Consider the following 22,232-nt stretch of genomic DNA (forward strand, 5'->3'; position numbering starts at 1 on the left):
AAAGTTTGTTATGGTGGCATATTTGTCTCTGAGTCATACACAGTGCTGCAAAATGTGCCACAGCAAGGCCACTGTGGCATTCTCGTGCTGCATGCAAATTCTGAATTGCTCTTTTGGCTTCAGCAACAAGCCACCTAGGATTAGCCTTGCTTTGTGAATGCAGTCCACAAAAACATTTTCTTGTTATGAACTTGCACAACAAAAAAAGAAAAAAAAAAGAATGAAAGAAATTTGAAGTTGCCTTCCCATTCAAGATAGTGTAAATGATGACACCTGCTGGACGCAAACCAAGAGACAGATTGAGTGCTTATAGATCTGAAATTCACTTGAGAACAGCTGAGAAGAGAGTTTTCGGCTTGATTCCTGTCTCTGGCAAGCTTAATTCTGATAAAGCAAGCAATGGAAAAAATCTGCCCCTAGTGAAATTTTACTGTGTTAAAGAACTTCAGACGATCAAAATAATTTGCAGCTCCCACTACAGTGTGTTGTCGTGGCCTGTGTGTAGCTTTGGAACACAAGACTCTGTTAGTCCCTTCAATCACGGTGTTGACACTTTTGCTCCTGGCACTATACTTTGTTTCAGTAGTTCCGTGCAGCACTGTGGAAGCTACAGGCTTCTTTCCCCAATTAGGGGTGCGAACGCATCCTAAAGCTGCCCTTCTGTGCCCTGTCGTCTGCTAGCTGCAAGTGATGCAGCGTAGGCGGCGGCAGCATCTATACTAAGACTGCAACTGCGCAGCGAGATCAGCTGTTGTGGTAGCAGCGGTACAAAATTCGTTGCATATTTGCTCTGATACCAAAAAGGCGTGCGTCTTCAAGATATTTCGAGATACAGAGAAGAAGGAGGGTTGCAGAGATGGCAGAAGCGAAGGGTTCAGAAGGTACATTCGTCCATTGTGTCGCACGGGATGGTGGCGCCATCTCTTGATCCCTCTCGTAACATCCACTTGTACACAGTGCACTCGCTGACATCCTTAAGTGCGGCTGTTTTCTTAATTAGAATTTGTGCACGTTTACTGCGCTCCTTCCACAATGCTCTAAGCACGTTCAATGCCAACTTATTAGATCCTTTCGCGTAAAGGAGCAGCTTGGGACGATACTAACGATACCACACGAGCAAGTATACGGATGCCATTCTTGCGAAGGACGAAGCACTGCCCAGGAGAGAGTCCTCCGTGATTTTGTGGCTGTGCCGTTTACATGTATGAATTTAGCCACTGCCAAATTAGGTAATTATTTGTACATTTTAAAGGAAAATAATGTATGTATGCCTTGCAGTAATTTTTTTGGTCTCTATGCGTTTCCATTGAAAGAAGTGGAGAACTCTATTTTCAGTATCATAGAGCCTGAATAAATACTTTATTAAAAAACAAAGCAAAATCGTGCAGAAATAAAACAAAAAGACTTTTAAACTTGCAAAGAAGCTTCCAAGTAAAAGCATGCCGACAAGACCACACTTATCAAGGCCATTTATTTGTCCATTTAGTTCCGAACGGTGGCACTGCGTCTGGCTGTGCAAAAATCTGCGCTCGTGGGTCGCGCACTTGGCTCTACTGCAGGAACTACTGAAACAGAGTATACACGCGAAATTGAGCTGCATATGCAGTGCTCATAGCAGTCATAGTAGCCAATGTGGTTGTGGGTTTATTAAGTAGGTGAACTATGAGCAAATGGACTTATGGTGGGAGAAGTGGCTAATCACTGTACTGCAGTTAGTCACTGTAGTATGGCATTTCAATATGTGTGTTTAAAAGGGCTTCTAAACTACTCCGAAGTCGAAAATTTCTAATAGAGTGGCAGTTGTGTATGAGTCTATAACAAATATGCAGCTGCAAGAATTTTTGAAAATGACGTACAGGGCGTTTCATCATGAAGAATGCAGCCGCTGCTCGTTTCTTTGTTTCTTTCATGTCTCTTCCTTCGAGTGATCTCTAGTTTAGGCAGAGATCAGTGGTCATTAGCAACATCACGTTCACATTTACTTTTTTTCTAGTTTCAAAATACCATCCACATTCGGTTACCACGACTCCACATTTTTGGGCTACCTGCTGTCGCTGCTGTGCTCCTGCGAAGCAGTGCCTGCGGCGATAGACCTGACCCTGTGTTGTGAATGATATGCAATCATTGCCCATTTTGTTTACCATACATTGTTAGAGGCCTGACAACCCCCCGCACAAATAGAAAAGAGAAAGTGCAAGCAAACAGAAGAAGGAGGCCCCGCTAATCGCCGGCACTTTGCCAGACTTGCAACATGATACCGTTCCACCGTGTTTCACAGAGACAAGCCAACTGTGGCAGGGACAGAGTCCGCCCTACGCTTTGTTCTCGCGGCTTAGTTCGCCTTGATGTGAGCGGCGGCGCAAGGGTCAATTCGCTTGCTGCTGCTGTTGTGCTTACTCACTCGAGCGTTTTGACAGCGAGTTTCCGCGGTCATCGAGTGAGATGTGTTCATGTTTGCTTGTGCACGCATGACACCATGCTTATTAATTTAGTTAGTACGCCTATGTTTGCAAGTTTATACGGCCGATAAAACTACTATCCTTACTTCGTATAGCTGTCCACTAATTTGCTATTTCAATCGATGCTTCGCCTTTCGGGCGAAACTGCGACGTTTAAAAAAATTTGTAGTGTTCCTACGCCGCTTAGCCCTGCCGCATTCGCCTAAGAGGATCGTCACGGCATTCTGTACACAATGTGCGTGATTAGGTGAAATGTGTAAAAAAATGTCGGAGGTTGTTTAGGGGCCCTATAATGCGGGATTTTGTTTAAGGATGCTGTGTGGACCATTGTAGTGAGGACATTCCTTGAGCCATCAGAAGGACACTGGAGAGAGAAATTATTTTAGCTTTAGTAGTAAATTAGCCTTATCCATTGCCAAAAAAGGCACCCTTGCTGTGAAAAGAGGCTTGTTAAACCAGAGAAGGTGCATTGATGAAAGACGGGTGGCGATGCTGCCTTGATGCTCCCGCACCAGCTCTCTGTGATGTCATGGATTTTGACAGCGTCTGCTCGGGCCTTGTTAGTTATTTGTCGTTAAAGATTGAATAGAATCTTTTCTAAAGGACCAGAAACTCAACTTAGCAAACTTTTGCTGAGCCACAAATGCTAAAACATGAAAAAAATACTTTGAAATCCATGACGTCAGACCAACGTAACGGCGCCAGGGTTTCGGCGCGAAATTAGAAATGCGGTACTTTGGCCTTCATTTTTCTATCAGTCTATTACAGCGAAGCTAACGAAAATAAAGTTTTGTGAGAATACTTTATCAATCTAAAGGGACTTATTGTTTCTCTTTAGTGTCCCTTTAAGGGGGGACGCGGCTTTCGCATCGCGAAAAATGGCTAAAAAATTGATTTTTTTGAAAATCACATTTTCAGTTTCTGTAACTCTTATTCTATCTGATTCCGAAATATTATCACTGAAAACCAAGTAGAAGTGCTCTAAAAAAATTGTTGTATCAGCCAAGGTGCCGAAAAATTGCGTGGAAATCGCGAAAGAACGGCGTTTTTCAAGCCACGATATCTCCGGAACGGCGCAGCCGAGCGCCGCCATCTTGGTCTCGTTGGAAAGCGCATTTCTCCGTCTTCAAATCTGCCGCTTCAGCTATCTCCTCCATACAGAAACAAGCACACAAAAAGCAAATGATTGAAGGTCGTGCCGGAGCCACCGATTGGCCGCGCCCGCCACGTGACCCCAGCGCGGTTCGCCATTGGTCCGGTGCTCGCTCCGTGAAGGCGTCGTCTGCTCCGCTTGTTGCGGTCTCCTCGCGAGCTCCGGACAGTTTCCGTAATCTCGACGAGTGTTAAAGTGGGCGCTACGCGGACATCGCAGTAGCGTGGCCGATCCCGCTTTTTGTGGACGTCTCAGACTCGCGGCTAAGCATTCCGAGCATCGGTGACGCGAACTTCGCGACCGAGCTTCGGGCACGGAATGCTCGGACACGCGGCTAAGCCTTTCGCGCGTAGGCGTCTCCGACTCGGCGATGAAGCACATCGCGCGCGGACTTCTCGGATCCTTGCCTAAGCATTTCGTGCGTTGGCGCCTCCGACTGCGCGACTAAGCAAATCGAGCGTCGACTCCTCAAGCCCGCGGCTACGCATTTCGCGCGTCGGCACATCGCTCAACAAGGGTCGAGTCCTCGGACCCGCGGCTACGCACTTCGCGCGTCGGCACCTCGAGCGTCGACTCCTCGAGCCCGCGGCTAGGCATTTCGCGTGTCGGCACATCGCTCATGGAGTGTCGACACCTCGAGCGTCTATTCCTCGGACCCGCGGCTAGACATTTCGCGTGTCGGCACCTCGGACTGCGCGATTGAGCTTACCGAGCGTTCGGACCCGCGACCAGGCATTTCGCGCATCGGCACCTCGGACTGCGCGACTAAGCTCGTCGAGCGTCTATTCCGCGGACCCGCGACCAGGCATTTCGCACATCGGCACCTCGGACCCGCGCTTAGCACATCGCGCGCCGATTCTATTATCATAATGCCACGATATCTCGTAACAATACCTATCATACCACCCCTTCATAAAGAGAACCTCATCATGAGCTCTGTTCACTAGGCCACTTGGGCTGGCACAGACACCTGGCTGCAGAAGTGAGGCATGATACAAAAGTACAGACTGGAAAGCACCTAGCAGCTGCATTGCTGCCTCTCTATCCGTGGCTCTCCTAACATCCACAGCCATTGTCAATGGAAGATGATTCAGAAGGCTGCTGAGAGCCTTCATTCAGTAACATGGTCGATTCTACCAAAAGAAACAATGCCTCACTGACTGCACTAGAGGCTGCTATCAATGAGGCTGTCTGCAGATACAACGCTAGAACTACTGTATATTTATGCCCACATAGTTCTGCACCTCACTTGGTTTGAAACCCAGGCACCATGCTCTTTGTGGAGCAGCAGTAAAGAATGCCATACAAACATGAAAAAGGCAGAACGAAGGCTCAGCAGACCAGAGGCCACATGTCCAAGAAGCCCCACATAACAAAAAAACATCAAAGAGAACAACTTTGGTGCGTTTTAGAGAACTGAAGAGAAGGTGCAACTTTGAGAGCCGTTTTCTCAAAACTGTTTTTTCGCCTTTCTGCTCAGTTTCTGGAGCTGATTTCTTCGTTACCGTTTAGCCTATTTCGATTCTGTTTTTTTTGTCACGTTTCTTGGACTACTGTGCAGGTCGAGACAGTCTCGCATTTTTATGTTCACTTTTTATAAATTTATGGCGTGGCTATTCGTTCACCCTGAAAGTGTGCTTGGTGCGAAGGTAACTTGAAAAATGACTATCTAAAAAATTTGCGTTGCGAAAAAAAAAAAGTAAGACTGTCACGACCTTCAGCACGCATTGAGCTATGCAGTCAATACTCAACGAGCCTTCCATCATGTTTTTTAAGCTCCCCAGGCCCTCCAGAAAGTTCAAGCGAGAAAAATTCTGCTCAATAAAATGTTCTCAAGGTATCACTCTGAAACTTTCATGGAAGTATCAGGGAGACATTCTAAACATTTGTGCCAATTTTCATCAAAATCCATGAAGAAATCAGGAAGTTGATTTTCAAAGCCACGTCCCCCCTTAACAAGACAGCATACCTATGTTTGACATTTGAGAGAGCTCCATTTCAGCCAAATTGTAACCCTTCTGTGTAGGTGCCGAGGTGTTTGTCATTGAATTTTTATCTTAGTGCTCTTTCACTGCCTCTGTTCAGTCTGCTATATAGCCAGAACTTTCTTGCTGTCTTATTTTGCCATTCTTGATTGAATTCATATTGAACTGGAACCCTTCTTCAGGATCCTTCAGGAAGACCCGCGCCTGTTCGAGCTGTACAGGAACTTGGTTGTCAGCCGGGTGATCACGCCAGAGGAGTTTTGGGCCAACCACGCTCCAGTGAGCTTTTCACTTATTTTGTCTTGACTTTAAATGCATCCATAAACTTTAAAAGCATCCCGTAAACATTAAAAAGCATTTTTTTTTCATCTTCTTAGTTATTAGTTTTCAAACTTGTGATCACAAAAGCCTGCACAAATTTCCATGCTGCTGATTTTGTGCCACGTATGCTCCTGTCACGCTGACACTATAGAATGGGCTTGGGTCACTGCAGGTCGACCTCATTACAGGTGGAGCAATGGTGCACTATTGTTTCAAAACGTACTCAACTTTAGTCCGGCCCATCAAAAATCTGCTTTGTGGATTGCAATAAACATTCTTTGGTGAATCGGCACACACAGATGTGCGCTATCAGATGCCATACAAAAGCAGCCATAGTGACTGTATTAAGATATATGCCTAACTTTATCTACAAATTCACAAATATACAATTTTAGTCTTGACACCATGCAGCCTTTTGTATTGCTGAAGTATAGTGGGCTCAGATGCATTAAGGTGTGTACGGTCCCATTTCATCAACACAGACATCTGCAGTAGAAATGAAAGTGCTGCATTCATTTCGCTAAGGCATAAAATGTGTGAATGAATATACAGACTTCTGCACTCACGAATTACTGGCTGGAACCATTACAACTTGCTTGTCTATAAAATTCCAGCTTACTGTTTTGTACACACATCTAGTGATGTTGGGAAGTCAGTCATCTTGATGAGAACCTGGCCAAACCTTTTGTGGTTCTCTGCTTCAATTTTAGATATAGGCTAGTTCAGGTTGAGTCGTGTGAGGATGGACACTTGCCCATGTAGCAGGGGCATAAGTTAAATGTAGAACTGCGCTAGTGTTAGTTAATCACTCTTGAATGAAACTGTACACTCCTATAACTGCATCAAATGCTCGCAGCTTGCTGAGAACGCAAATTTCATAAATTTGGCTTCGCGGAGCTCAGTAGAAGTACTTCTTATCTGTCGGAGTAATCTCCTTGTACCAAATTAAGTAACGTGCCTTGCCACAACATATCTCTAACCTCCTCGGTAACAAATTGTGATGGACCTCTCAATAAATTTAATTCCGAGGCCCCGCAGACCCTACTGAAAGAAAGTCAAGGTGGTAGAATCATACTGTACTTTCTAATTACTAATCCACATAATTATAGAGCAATTAAATCTTGATTCAGTCTGCAGTCAGTCATGTTTTTTTTTTTTCTGTTAAAAATTTGAATTTACAGCTCGGAGCTTAATGTGCAGGCATTACGAGGAAAGAAAAACCATTCTTACGCCTATGCTGATGGAAGCGGCATGCTTAACATACCGTCACACATGGTATTGTCTTGAATGAATTGGACATGTGTAAGAATATGTTGCAGGCTGAAGTGAAATAGAGTTGCATTTTGTAAGCAGAGGGTTCAGTTGACCAGCAGCTTAATGTCTGTGGTTTTTTCTTTGCCACTGCTGGACAGAACTGGCAAAAGCAAGGCATGTACACAATGGGTACTTTGGGACTAAAGGGAATATAGTACTTATCTTTACATTGTGATGGGATTTAATTTTGTTAGCTGTCAGTACTTGTGTGTTAATCCTACTGACATAGGCTTTGCACTGTCATTTCATACTGGTCTACAGAAAAAGGCTGGGAGCGTTCAGGTGGCCCCTTCGTCACAACCCGTTGGAGTCTCAGCTGCGTTTCTCGTTGACGTCCAGCCACAGACAGATGGCACAGAGGGCCTGAAGTACAACCTCACAGCTGACATCATCGACTCCATATTTAGGACCTACCCTGCCGGTATGTATACCTAGTATGTAGGGTGCTGGTACCATATTAAGTCGCATAAAGATTGCAAATTCTCTTTCTCAAATATTAATGCAAAGTTGGGTGGTGCATTCAATATGTGAGGTAAGAGTTCTTGTTATTTTTTTTTGCTGTGGCCACCACTAAAATGTAAGAGACAAACAGTCCGATTCAGCGTCCAATACCGTGTCTGACATGCCGGGACCACTTGTGGATGGAGTCAACCATATGATGACATTGTCCAGTGTCCTAAGTGCCTCATTCCTGCGTCTGCAGCGAATGCCCACCATCTAATTTGGATGTGCCCTGTATTGTGACTTTGGGTTAGAGGACGAGAGACGGACTCTTAGAGCAGACGAAGACGAGACGAAAAGCTTTACACATATGTGCAGATATAGCAGGAAATAGCACACAAGTAGCAGTAAGAGCGCACCAGACTGACGGGGGCGGCTGGTGGCGACTCTCTCTCCAAGCATTGGACTGGTTCTGCCTTAAATCTATTTTTTGACTCCTCATCGGCAGGAACGAGGCGGGGCGGGTGCTGACGTCACCGGCGTCTTATTCATAATTAGCACGGCACACGTCTTGGTGCGCTGCATGACGTATTGTATCAGACACCGAATTGTACCATGTGTCTCCAACTTAACTGCAGCGAGTTCAAGGTGTGATAATTATCAGGAAAAGAAAAAAGAAAGCACTATTTGATTGGAAAACTGGGGGGTGCATTCATTAGGTGAGTGCTTTCATTATGCGAGTAAATATGGTATGTTTACTGCTGGACCATTAACCCATAACCCATAGGCTGCTAAAGAAAAAAAATGGGGGGCCATGTTGCCAAAGATTGGCAATGGTTGGGGGGGGGGGGGGGTTGTTGATGTTAGTTGAGCAACTTAATCGTAGATGGCACAACAGCCAGTATAGGCTGGATAAGTTTAAATATGTCAACAGGGGACATTAGGTGCCCACTTCAGCGTGGTTTTATTACTTCATTTTTAGTTGATATTTGCAGAATGTTTTCACTGGCACAGTGAGCGTTCTGACACCTATGCACATTGAAGGAGTACAGTGGGTGCATTTCTTACATCAGATTTTGCTGAACTCTTGCAAATAAAATCTGTCATGGCAGTGCAAAGTGTGTAGTGCAAAAAAAAAGTGACAACAGCTGAGAGTGTGAAAAGTGTGGCACTATGCTTCACATGGCTGAGTGCTTCAAACTTTTCCACAAAAAAATTAATCAGTGATCAGTGGTGGAACAGCTGTGCTAATTGCGCCAAACTGCACCGAAAGTGGACCTTTGCTCCATCCTGCGCAAAAACGGCATTTTAGCGGAAAATTGCGACGCGCCTGCACCAAGGCAAGCATACCAGTGAAACCCTCCTTACGTCGATGCTTCGCAGCTAGCAAAGCTAAAATCAAAACCAACAGCACGCTATCATCATCATCGTAGAAGGAAGCAGAGGCCCATGAGAGTTCTAGTCAGAGTCATCCGGTCTGTCATTCCCGCATTTTGCTCTGAAGAACGTACAATGTAGTGCCGCCGTACTATCTTGCTGGCGCTTTATTTCGGTGTTCATTGGACCCGCATAGTACCGCAGTGTTTTCAGAACGTGGATGTGCCATTCTAGGATTAAACGTTAGCTTTCTCTATGTTTATGGGTGATGGCAGGGCTTTGTAAAGAGCCGCTGTGATAGCGTCGTTGACGCAAACGCAAAACCCTCTTTGCGTCTTGCGCATGCGCAGTTGTGCTGTTCAAAAACTCCCTCACTTGCATGGTGTGACATGAGAGTATTGCATGATGTTATGTTCAGTGCAGGCCAGCATACTTGTTCAGTCTTGCAGTGAGCCTTTGGCCACAAGCCGTGACTGTCGCACTGTGTTGCGTACTCGGTTAATAAACCCGCGTTTGTTGACAATCTTCCTGTGGTGCCTTCTCCGCACCGAATCAGAGATTCGACAAACCCGGTCGCAGCACCCTTTGTGTGCGGCAGTCTGAAGGAGCGTCATGTCCTTTCGTGACCGCGCTCGCAAGGTAAGCCTCGTGCAAACCCATCTCCACAACATATCGACTATATCAGTTAAAATTTGCATGGCGTATGGTAAGCATATGTGCGTTTGACCCTAGGTCAAAAGTGCTTGCTGCTGCACCAAATCGTCTTTCTGCCTGCGCCAGGGCTTGCGCAGAAAGGTGAAATGGCTGTTCCACTACTGAGTGACTACATAACAATTGGAGTTTTATACTGAAAAATGCTGCTTCATATTGTAAATACAGATTATTAACCTTGATATAATGAAGTTGGTAAAATTGGCTCATTACTTTGTTGTATCAAAATTTTATTATACTGTATTTCGACGTTTTTGTGAGTACAGTTGCCGAGAGATGTTTTTATACAGTAGGGGCTGTAAAATGTTTTTTAATTATCGGGCAATTGGAAAAAATAAAACAAATTTTCAGTGGGTACTAGAAATACATTTTCATGCCATGTTGGCGATGTCTTTACATCGGCTGTACGAAATGAAGCTTGCGGCACTTTCGCGTCAACACCACTCTTACGGCTGATAGTGTCTCTTGCAGTGGCACGACACTATCATGAAAGCGCAGGCAGAGGGGAGCTAAAGCTTCATCTGCGTCTCGCTTTAACGCTGCTTCGAAACTCAAGATTATGCAACCTTCAGCACTAAACGCACATGACAGCGCACATGAAACCGTGGCTATCTCGGCTTGCTCTACCTTTGCACCCGCTGCAGATTACCGCCAAGGTAGAATGTGTGGGCTGCGTATGCATTAAGCTGCAGTGACAGCCACGTGCAGTACAGCCAGGGTAGAGGGGGAGGCTGTCCTGCCCCCCACCCTTCCCCCTCTAGTGCGCTTGATAAAGATACAGCGCACTCACACCCCCCCCCCCCCTCTTCTTCCTTGCCCTTGCTCGCGTGGGAAGACAAGCGCACATCAAGCCACCGTTCTCTGCTCACCTTCATATGCTTGCGCTCACCCTACAGTATACAGCATGCAGGGCGCGATAGGATCCTATCACGCTTGGACTTTATACAAAACAGGATGGTGAGAGGGTCTTTCTGCTATGCTGCTCCTGTTCAGCGGCGTGCGATTTGAGAGGTGCGTTCACGAACAGCCACATGTAATTCAACCTTTTGACCATCTGTGTCAGTGGCAGTTTTCATTTATTGCCTCAGTGTTTCTTCGCGGCAGCAGTGAAATTTCTCTATATTGAAACTGTGTATTAACATGCCTCGTTATATTGAGGTTCAATATTGCCACGGGGATGAGAGTAGCAAAAAAGGGATAGGAAAATTATATTTACAAGATATATGCAGAGAGAGACGGCTGCAGGCAAGATGGCAGAACAACAACACGAGCGCTACTCAGATCGTCGTCTTCACCGTCTTTCTGGCGCATTCTTTCATGCTCAGCATAGCAGCATAGTTCAGTATGGGTAGAGACATGCGATTATCCGTAACTCTAATAAGAGTGTAAGGAAGAGCGACGTTTTTGCCGAATAAGATGTCAACGATCGGGCTCAAGATGTAATCGCCATCGGGAATGGGAGAACAAGATCGCAAGTTCACATACATAACGGCTTGAGGAGGTAGACGAACGTAATCGACTGAGCACAAGCGCGGTTGGCGTGTAATAGGAGCGTCATGGTAGCACGGTGGGTCTAGCTGAAGCAAGCCGGTTCCACAGTCAATAAGGGCAGAATGGTCAGACAGAAAATCCATACCGAGGATGAGGTCAAGGGAGCGTTTCTCGAGCACGGCAAGTAGTACGCTTGTGGATCGGTCAGCAACACTTATTTGCGCGGAGTACATCCCTAGCACGGGAAATGTTCCGCCATCGGCGACATGAATGAGCAGTACTGTGGGTGGTGTTAGGACCTTCTTAAGGCGGCGACAAAGCTCCGAATTCATCACTGATATCTGAGCCCCAGTATCCAGTAGAGCGACATGTGCGTCATCCAGTGTTAAAATGTCTATCAGGTTCCGTCTGTTCTGCAGTGTGGTCAGAGGATTTGGCAGGCGGGTCGTCGATGCAGCATCACTTCTGGGAGCTGCATCGTCTAGTTTTCCTGAGGGAGTCGTTCAATTGGCGACGTAGGGCGGCGGAATGGGGGCGAGCGAGATGATTGGCGACGCGACAACGGCGAACGGGACTGGTGACCACGTGGGGATGGCGAACGACAATACGGCATGGAGGGAGCGTTGTCAGCGGTGGTTTGGGGATGCTCATGGTAGAGCTGAAATCAGCCATGATCCATGTCGGGGCGACGGTTGTTTCCATAGGGATCCTGATAACAATAACACTGGCTGTTACAATGGCAGGCCACGTGTCCAATACGACGGCAGTTAAAGCAAATGGGACGGTCATCAGCAGTCCTCCACTCGGCTGGGTTGCGAGTACGGAACGGCGGCCTTTGATCTTGGGCGTGCGAAAGTGAGGGACGGCGGTCGATTAACTGGGAAGGAGCTGCGGTGCACACAGAGTCCAGGCCAGCATTGGAGAGCTCCTGATGAACGATAGCTTGGACTAGTGGCACTATCTGGGAGCTATGGTCACAGGTACGGCCGCACGTAGAAGCAGGAGACACAGCATCAAGTTCACGTCGGATGTTCTTCACGTGTTCCACGGTGAGCGGCGCTGACGGCTCAGGTACGTCTTCGCAGGACCACGTTGCTGTTGTGTTCGGAAGTCGAGGGAAATTATGGGCAATGCACTTTTGCACTTTTGGATGATGGCATCGATGGTGTTGCAGTCTTTGGAGATTAGCAGGCTGAAGGCATCATCTGCTATGCCCTTTAACACGTGGCCTACTTTCTCAGACTCCGTCCTGCCGTCGTCGGCTTTGTGGCAAAGGGCAAGCAAGTCTTGTACAGTGTAGATCGCTTATAACGTAAGTTGCCGGAGTCGTGAATATCCGCACTATAAGCGGTACCGCACTATAACTGGTACCGCACTATAACCAAAGCAACAATTTTCAAGGCCCGCACATATGCAAAATATGTGCACCGAGCCGCCACACGTATGCGACAGTCGAGGAATGCGGCTAGAACGTTTACAGTCAAATCTCGTTAATTCGAACCAAATCACGTGGCGGCGCCTCCGACCAGCATTGCGCTGGCACCGCCATAGAGTAAAAGCTTAGGAGAGACCCCTCAATGTTGCGAACAAAAAAAACAAGAAAGAAAAAAAGAAAAAAAAATGCGGCGGAAATTTCACCCTCTCTCAAATAGCAAGGTCGCCGATTCTGCGTTCCGCCGGAACATGCGCGTACGTGCCGACGTCTCAGCCACGCTACCATAGCCACGCGTAGAAATGGCAGTGAACCCTTCTTTCTCCTTTATGCTTCCTCTACTTACTAGTCACGTGTTGAACTTGCAAGCTGCGGCTACGGTGCAGAGGGAAGCAGCGGCGCTGTCCCAGGCCGGCCAACGCCCGCTTCCCGATAACGGCAGAAAACGAAACTTCGGGGAGCTGGCGCTGGGCCGGCCGGCGGGCGCGCACGGTGACAGTCGAAAGTGAGGGAGGTACGAGGGAGGGCGAGGGGAGCCAACGAAGCGGCGGAGTTGCCGAGGTGAAATCCGCTTCCCTGCCGCCCTGATATTTCCCCCCTGGGCGGCAGGGAAGCCCTGATATTCTTGAGTGCGAGCCGTGATATTTCACGACTCGCACTCAAGATTCTGGTTTCAGCCTCACTGGCTGTTCGTTCGCACCACGTGCCCTTCTCTTCCACTTCGTCTCTTTCTTCCTCGAGCACCCCTTGGGGCGCCCGTTTGAGGGGAGCGTTTGCCGTCTCCGCTGACTTCCGTACTCCCAGGCAGCCGCACTGTAACCGGTATTTCGTTTCCCGCAACTGCACTATAAGCGATACGTGTAAGAGTGCTATGGGAAAATTAATGGGAGGCTGAAAAGGCCGCACTATATCCGGTCCTGCACTACAAGCGGTTACGTTATAAGTGGTCTATACTGTATATAATTCAGGTATGACTCTGTCGCTGTCTGCGCATGAGATGCCAGCTCCTTCTTTGCTGCTGCTTTTCTACTTGTGGACTTGCTGAACAGGGAATGCATCTTTTCGTTGCATGCATCCCAGCTCCCAATATTGTCTTCATTATTCTCAAACCACACCTTCGCGGTTCCTTTGATGTAAAATAACATGTTTGCCAACATGATCGTCTCATCCCAGTCATTATTCTTACTTGCACACTTGTACAGGGGTAGCCAGTCCTCGATGTCGACATTGTCAGTCCCGCAGAATGTGTTTGGGTCTTTTAGCTGAGCCAGGACGACCGTTGTCGTTGCAGCCGCCTCGGTGGGTGCAGACACCTCTTCCGCCATCGTGGATAAAGCCAAGCGTCTGCCGCTGCAGAGCTCCGCTATGTGTGGGGAACCCGCACCTCCACCAAATTGCCATGGGGATGAGAGTAGCAAAAAGGGATAGGAAAATTATATTTACAAGATATATACAGAGAGAGATGGCTGCAGGCAACATGGCAGAACGACAACACGAGCGCTACTCAGATCATCGTCTTCACAGTGACAAACATTTGATGTATTGTTTTACGTGGGACTGTTGCCTATGTGTGGCAAAAAACACCAGCACCATCAAGCAGGTGATGGTGTGCTTTGCTCTCTGCTGTGCTAGTGTGGAAACCGCACTTAGCCCTTTCAGGCACTGTGTACACAATTGTGTATGCCATGATAGTGCATTAACTGTAAAAGCATTGATGAAAGTAATGATATTTACAATGTGTCGCATACATATTGAAACACTTCTGATTGGAATTGTGCTGCAAGTTTGAATAAGACATGCAACATCTTTCAGTAAAACAAGTGGGAAGGTAAGCGGTTGGGTCTTCTTGCTTGGTGGCAGTATTTCGTAGGCAACGAGTTAACTTCTTTCATTGTGTTTCAATGTCTTGCACCAGGCACAATATTCAAATGGCTGGCCAAAAATGTGGGGGCGGTGGCTCGCTTTTTTGTTTTCTCGTGGCCCTCGCACCTTATTTTGAAGGTAATCTGCAGAGGGTACAATGTATGGGTGAGCCAAGATGGCTGATAGCGTCATCCCACTGTGGGCGATGCTATTAGCTGAGGAGGCAGAGTGGACCTGAAAGCTTCGCAGGCTTTGTTTCGTACTGTCGATGTAAAGATATCGTTTTGGGAAGATTGTATATACTATGGATATATTTACAAGGTAAGGTGCACAACGCTACAGCAATAGTTCAGAAGAGTGCGTGCACACCAGAAAGCCACGCCGTCGTCGTCGTCATCGTCTAAGCACTGACCACAGGATCGTCTCTCGTGACATTACCCGCTGGCGGCAGAAGCATCGTCCCGGTGCAATTAGGGTCTGGGCCGAGAGTGGTACGGTTTAAGACGTGAGACATGGACTATGTCACTCGCAATTGTTGCAGAGGCTGGCTTAGGATTTAGCAGAGCGATTTCATAGGTCACATTAGTGACTTTGCATACGACGCGGTAAGGGCCAGCATAATGGGACAGGAGTTTTTCGCATAGGCCAACGCGACGTGACGGGAACCACAGCAAGACGAGCGATCCTGGAGGGAAGTTTACTTCCCGGTGTCGGCGGTCATAGAGACATCTTTGATTGACCTGTGAAGCCGACAAGCGATCGCGGGCAACCTGGCGGGCGATGTCAGCACGGGCAAGAGCATCACGAGCATATGCAGAGGATGTGTCTGCGTGAGGATGAAGTATGGTGTCCATAAGCAATGGTGGGTCGTAGCCAAACAGTAGATAAAATGGTGAGTAGCCAGCTGTGTCGTGACGAGAAGAGTTGTAGGCGAAGGTCACAAAAGGCAAGTTAATGTCCCAGTCTCGGTGGTCCTCAGACACGTACATAGCAAGCATATCTGTGAGAGTACGGTTGAGGCTTTCAGTAAGGCCGTTTGTCATGAGGATGGTACGCAGTGGTGAACTTGTGATTGGTCGAGCAAGAACGAAGAATGTCGTCGACTACTTTGGACAGGAAGCAGCGGCCGCGGTCCGTGATTAACTCACGAGGAGCACTGTGGCGCAGGATGATGTCGTGAAGAATGAAATCGGCTACATCAGTAGCACAGCTGGTGGGAAGTGCTCGTGTAACACCGTACCGCGTTGCGTGGTCAGTAGCGACTGCAACCCATCTATTGCGAGTGGTTGACATGGGGAAAGGCCCTAGAAGATTGAGTCCCACCCTGAAAAATGGTTCATCAGGGATATCGAGGGGCTGAAGGCTGCCAGAAGGCAGTAGGGCAGGAGTCTTGCATCTCTGGCAGAGGTCACAAGCCGCAACGTACTGTCGCACGGAATGGTAGAGACCAGGCCAAAAGAGCACCTACGGATGCGATCATACGTGCGTGACACGCCTAGGTGTCTGGCCATCGGTGCATCGTGAAGCTGGCGCAAAACAGTAGAGTGAAGATGCGCGGTAACAAGTAAGAGCTCAGTGCCGTCAGGCCGGGCGTTGTAGCAGTGTAAGGTGTCGTTGTGGAGCACAAACATCCGTAGGGAAGGGTCTGGGTGTGGTGAGTTGAGACCGTCTATAATAGGCCGCAAAGATGAGTCACGGCGCTGTTCGTCAGCTATGTGAACGAAGTCTGTAATGGTCAAAACGAAGGTGTCAGGTTCATCTTCCAGTGTATCAGGGGGATTGACCGGGTATCGCGACAAGCAGTTGGCGTCTTGGTGAAGCCGTCCAGATTTGTAGAACACAGAAAATGAGTACTCTTGCAAGCGGAGTGCCCAACACCCAAGGCGACCAGTGGGGTCCTTGAGCGAGGAAAGCCAACAAAGTGCGGTGGTCTGTAATAACTGAGAAGTGCCTGCCATACAGGTATGGTCGGAATTTTGCGATGGCCCAGACGAGAGCTAAGCACTCGCGTTCTGTGATGGAGTAATTTTGCTCCGACGGCAACAGAATGCAGCTTGCATAAGCGCCCATGCGGTGGAGGCCGTGCTGCTGTTGTGCAAGGACGGCGCCTATAACGTGGCCACTGGCGTCGGTACAAACATCCATGCTGGCTGACGGGTCAAAATGTGCTAGAACAGGTGGGTTCGTTAGGATGGCAACAAGCGTTGAAAAGGCGTCCGCTTGTTTGCGACTCCAAGTGAAGATGACGTCCTTCTTGAGTAGGCCAGTGAGGGGGCGGGCCACTTCCACGAAGTTCTGGACAATACGACGGAAGTACAAGCACAGGCTAAGAAAACTGTGGACGTCCTTGGCCGACCGTGGAGTAGGGAACTGACTAACCGCACGGACTTTGTCAGGGTCAGGCTGCACGCCTGCAGCGTCAACAAGGTGGCCGATTACGCAGATTTGACGGTAACCAAAGCGACATTTCGACGAGTTAAGCTGAAGACGAGCACGGCGAAAAACATCAAGGACGGTGGACAGGCGAGTGAGATGGTTTTCAAACGTAGTCGAAAAAAACGATAACATCATCCAGGTAGCAAAGGCATATGGACCACTTGATGACTCGAAGAAGAGAGTCCATCATAAACTCGAAAGTAGCAGGAGCGTTACATAGGCCAAAAGGCATCACTTTAAATTGATAGAGGCCATCAGGAGCCACGAAGGCGGTCTTCTCGCGGTATTGGTCATCCACAGCGATTTGCCAGTATTCTGAGCGCAGGTCGATGGAAGAGAAATATCTGGCGCCGTGCAAGCAGTCCAGTGCATCATCAATACGCGGGTGAGGGTACACATCCTTTTTGGTAATCTGGTTGAGGTGGCGGTAGTCTACACAGAATCTCCAGCTATTGTGCTTCTTTTCACAAGTACGACGGGCGAGGCCCAAGGACTGCATGAAGGTTCAATTATGCCTTTGCCCAGCATTTTCGCCACTTCCTATTGGAGGACAGCATGCTCCGGAGCTGACACATGGTAAGGCTTTCGGTGAATAGGACTCACATCGCCGGTATGAATGCGTTGGGTGACGACGGAAGTCTGGCCCAGAGGACGGTCGCCAAAGTCAAAGATATCCTGGTAGGAAACCAGCACGCGGCGAAGGGCAGCGGACTGTGCTGGCGTGAGATCTCCTGATATCATGCAGGCAAAGTGGTCGCAGTACGAACCTGACTGCGATGACGGCGGGGAAAAATCCGGTTGAGGTTCTATGGTTAGGGCAGAAACCGTGTGGCCAGCCAATGGGGTCACATGAGCGTGATATGTCGCGAGGAAGAACTTGCATCGAGAAGCCAAAATTGAGGATGGGAAAAGAGGTGCCATTGTTTGTAACTGTCACCACCGTATAGGGGAGCGCAACGTTGCGTGCCAATGTGACCTCAGGATTAGGGCAGGCAACGTAGTCGCTGTCGGGTAGGGGCGGAAATGCTGAAAGCTGGACGTATATTGCGGCTTGCGGAGGTAGTCGAAGAAACTCGACGGAGTGTAGGCGGGGTGGGCCGGCATCGACGTTGCCGGAGCACAAAGGGAGTTCTAGCCAGAGAAGGCCCGCGGAGCACTCGATAAGGGCAGCGTGTGTGGACAGAAAGTCGATTCCAAGGATGTGGTTATGGGGGCACTGTTCCAGAACAGCAAAAAGAACAGATGTGTATCGACCAGAAATGGTGATGCGTGCAGTGCACTTTCCAAGCATGGAAGGTGTACTCCCGTCGGCAGCTCGGACGATAGATGAAGCAGTGGGCGTCAGGACTTTCTGGAGGCGGCGACAGAGGCTCGAGCTCATTACAGAAATTTGTGCGGCGGTATCAACAAGAGCTGTAACTGCCACACCATCAACTTCAAGAAGGTTGCATCGGGTATGAAGGACAATCGGAGGATGTTCAGGCCGGGTCGTAAATGCCGGGGGGCTGCACTGGCTAGTTTTCTGAGAGGCGGTCAAAAGGAGACCGAGAGCGGCGAGGTTGGAGCAGCGGGACTGACGGCGCTGGGGTGATGGTGAGCGGCTGATCCGGTTTTCCCTAGGAGCACGTTCAGCACTTGAGGCCTCAGGACGGAACGACGGAGCATATGGTGAACGGTCCGGGCGATTGCAAGGGTTTGTTTGATAGGACGTGGCCAGCGGCTGCAGCAGTGGCGGGTGATGTGTCCAATCCTAGGGCATGTGAAGCAGATGGGCCTGTCATCAGGTGTGCGCCAATCGGCTGGATTTCGATAACGTGGCCTGAAGGTCCTGTTCGCTCTTGCAGCAGCGACGACAGGGGCGACTAGGTTGGTAGCACCATTACCGTTATCAAAGGCGGGTAAAATGCCCATATTCGCGACCCCTTGGCGAACCACGGCCTGAATTAGCGAAATTGTAGCCAGGTTGTTGCTTTGCATACCGTCATGAGGGGTAACGGGTGCCATGGCCTCGAGTTCTCGACGGACGATCCTTGCGGAGCTTGCGCTTGCCGAAGCGTGGCTAAACCTTCGCATGTGGGGGAGGACGTGGCAGCCGTATTGGGAAGTCGGTCGAAGCGATGAGTGGTACTTTGACTTTTGGCCAGCGCTCAAAACGATGACATTCAGCGATGACCGACTCCACTGTAGTGCAGTTCTTACACAGTAGCAGATTATGCGTCATCGGCTATGCCTTTCAGTACATGTCCCACTTTGTCCACTTCAGGCATGTCTTTGTCGATCTTGTGGCACAGAGACAACATGTCCTGAATATACAAGATGTGCGGCTCCTTGGACGTCTCAGCACGAATTGCGAGTTCCTGCTTGGCCGCTAGGTCTCTCAAATAGGTCTCTCAAATAGGTCTCTCAAATAGATCGCCTAACTTCTGCTTACAGACGTCCCAACTTGTCAGATCTGCCTCATGCATCTCGAACTAGAGTCGCACAGTGCCGCACAAATAGAAGATGACATTTGCAAGCATTATCATTGGGTCCCACTTGTTAGTGCAGCTGACGCGCTCATACATTGCCAGCCATTCCTCGACGTCCACGCCGCTTGTGCCGTTGAATGTCCCGGGATCACGAGGGTGCAAGAGAATGACCGGTCTTGCTCACGCTGGGTCGCTTGGTTGGTAACGCGCCGTCCCCTGCGAAGATCCAGTTCCCGGTGTTGTAGCGAGCTTACCCAGCACCTCCACCAAAGATGTTACGGGGAGATTATATATACAATGGATATATTTACAAGGTAAGGCGCACAACCCTACAGCAATGGTTCAGGAGAGCGCGTGCACACCAGAAAACCACGCCGTCGTCGTCATCGTCAAAGCACCGACCGCAGGATCACCGCTCGTGACAATATCATCAACATCATATGAAACCGTATCTCTGATCGTAGGCTCTCAAATTTAGGGGTGTGTGAATATTCAAAACTTTGAAATAACGAATTGAATAGTGTCTTAAATAGTGTCCTATTCGATTTGGTTTTTGAATCAAATAGTCAATATTTGTAAGTGCAAGTATCTTTCGAATGCTTTTCGAATATTTCAAAAGGTCAAGTGTGCCTAAATAAACAAATTTGGAGCAAAGGTTCTCACCACCGCAGGCATATTACAGACATAAAACATAAGAACTTGTGTAGTGGAGCAGGCTACACCACTTAAGTAGCCATACTTTACAGGCTGTACAGTGATCATTTGCACACTCTGAAGAGAGCTGTGCATGGGAAGCAACTACTTGTTGGCTCCTAATGCTCCATCTATGCTTTTAATGAACAATGCTTCATAACGTGCTGTGTAATGACAGAAGCTTGCTAACTTTAAGAATGCTCTGATGTGAACATTGTTTTATTATAATTGTGATAACAGCTGTTCATCATTCAAAAAGTATTCAATATATGATTTGATTCGATTTGCTTATGGCACTGTTTGATTCGTATTCGATTCGGTTTCAAAAAGCACTATTCGCACACTCCTACTCTCAACGAAATGATTTTCTTCCTCGGTTATATTAGTCTTTTTTTTTATGATAGCACGATAATGCAAAAGCTCTGTGGCCTCTTGTGCTAGAAAAATACCTCAGCGACTGTACTTATTTGCATGAAAGGTCCAATTTCAATATGTAATGAAATTTCAATATAACGAAGTAATGTGACGATTTTACGGACTTCATTATTGACCCTTTTCGTGGCTATCCCGTGGGCGCTGCCATGTTTGATCACGTGGTGACGCGTCCATTGCTTGCCTCAACTGCCTCCGTTGCCTCCTTGTTTACTATGGAAGTGTATGACGCTGGCGCGGCTTACAAAATCTCTGTTTTCGGAGATATCGTAGACAGTGACTAGGTGGACCACACGAAGCCTTGATCACAGCTTCAGAGAACTTGCAAAAGCGCTTTCGGAGCTGATTAAGCTATGTCCAAACGGCGCAAGCAGCATATATGCTGCTTGGTCTATAAGCAGGGCTAAATATGTATTCCAAGCTATCCAAGCTTTCTGATTATGAATTCAGTCAGGATTAGCACGTTTTGCTCTTTGTTCTTTATTCGGCAAATATTTTGAAGCAGTGGCTTGTCAGTTTCTGACTCAGTGAAGTTCCTCGGTGTGGCCACTATCTGATTATTTTCTGCCTAATCGCTCGCGGGTGTGCTCAGTTCCAATAGATTTGTTCTTTCTGTGTACAAGGCTTAAAACATAGCTGTTCTGTACATTGTAATACCTTGTAGCCAAATATATATTACAGATAGTAACTCGCTTACTCTTGTGGACCGTCGCGAAACATTCAGCTTCGACCATCCGTGCGCGATAGGTGTAGTCAGTCATTTATTGTGCTTATACAGTGCGCATATATTCAAGTGTGTGCCCACTCACTCATTCTTGATACGTCGGCGATAGAGTGGGCGTAAGTTTTCCTGCCATTTGGGACAGATGTGTATAGATAACGTGCGCGAAACTTACTATGACAGGAAGCGGTGCTACTCCCTTTGTCATTGTTTAACGAGTGGTACTCACTCTTGACGACGTTCTGGGGATGAAGCACTTTCTTTGAAGGTTAGCGATACAAGGCTGGCGGATGAGAAAATTTCTGTATCCTCGAGGAAAACCGTACATCACGAAGTGCCGGTAACACGTTCGGACAGTTGCAGCAGCGGTCCGCGAACTTGGCCACACAGATTCATTCTATTCCTTAACATGCCAGTCACTATTTTTGCAGCCATCTATGGCACACGTCTTCAATCCACATGATTCAATCTAGCATGATTGGAGCACAGTGTGTTAGCGAAAACTCAGTTGCATTTCGGACAGATGATCGCACAGAAGCAAGGTAGAAGCGGTAATGGTTTCATATTCGTGCGCGGTCGCTGAGGAGAGTCATGGCGCGCCGCCGTGAGCGCCATCTCGTTTCTCTAAAACAAACTGCTCCGCGAAAAGGCTCAATAGTATCTAAGTTTAGCTATAGTGTTTCAGAAACGTTATTGTAAAAATAATTTAACACCTGGTATGCTGGAACTTGGGAACTTATAAAACCAGTGGCATCTTTCCATAAGAAGTGATTGCCCCCCCAAAACCATCACTGATTGAGGGTGAGAAACTCTTGAGGCAATCCTCTCACTGACATTTGCTTCTTTGAGACTTCCTGTCAATATCATATCGTTTTGGTGGTTTAAGAATTGCTCGATATTAAACACTGCCTCGTCTGTGAAGAGAATACTGCGAT

General features: G+C 48.0%; 1 protein-coding gene across 7 annotated transcripts in view; it reads left to right on the plus strand.

Annotated features, from left to right (window-relative positions):
• The window catches only part of LOC119448782 (general transcription factor IIH subunit 1), a 93,317-nt gene that overhangs the window by 48,596 nt on the left and 22,489 nt on the right, over nucleotides 1-22,232 (plus strand). The window contains exons 3-4 of one of the 7 annotated variants that reach the window (XM_049665874.1): nucleotides 5,780-5,876; nucleotides 7,494-7,653. The exons of 5 other annotated variants lie outside the window; for them this stretch is intronic. In XM_049665874.1, coding sequence (XP_049521831.1) covers nucleotides 5,780-5,876; nucleotides 7,494-7,653 — 257 coding nt within the window. The remainder of the gene's footprint in view (nucleotides 1-5,779; nucleotides 5,877-7,493; nucleotides 7,654-22,232) is intronic. One more of the 7 variants, XM_049665873.1, reaches the window with a different exon arrangement.

The sequence above is a fragment of the Dermacentor silvarum genome, chromosome 4 (assembly GCF_013339745.2).
Source record: "Dermacentor silvarum isolate Dsil-2018 chromosome 4, BIME_Dsil_1.4, whole genome shotgun sequence".
NCBI lineage: Eukaryota > Metazoa > Arthropoda > Arachnida > Ixodida > Ixodidae > Dermacentor > Dermacentor silvarum.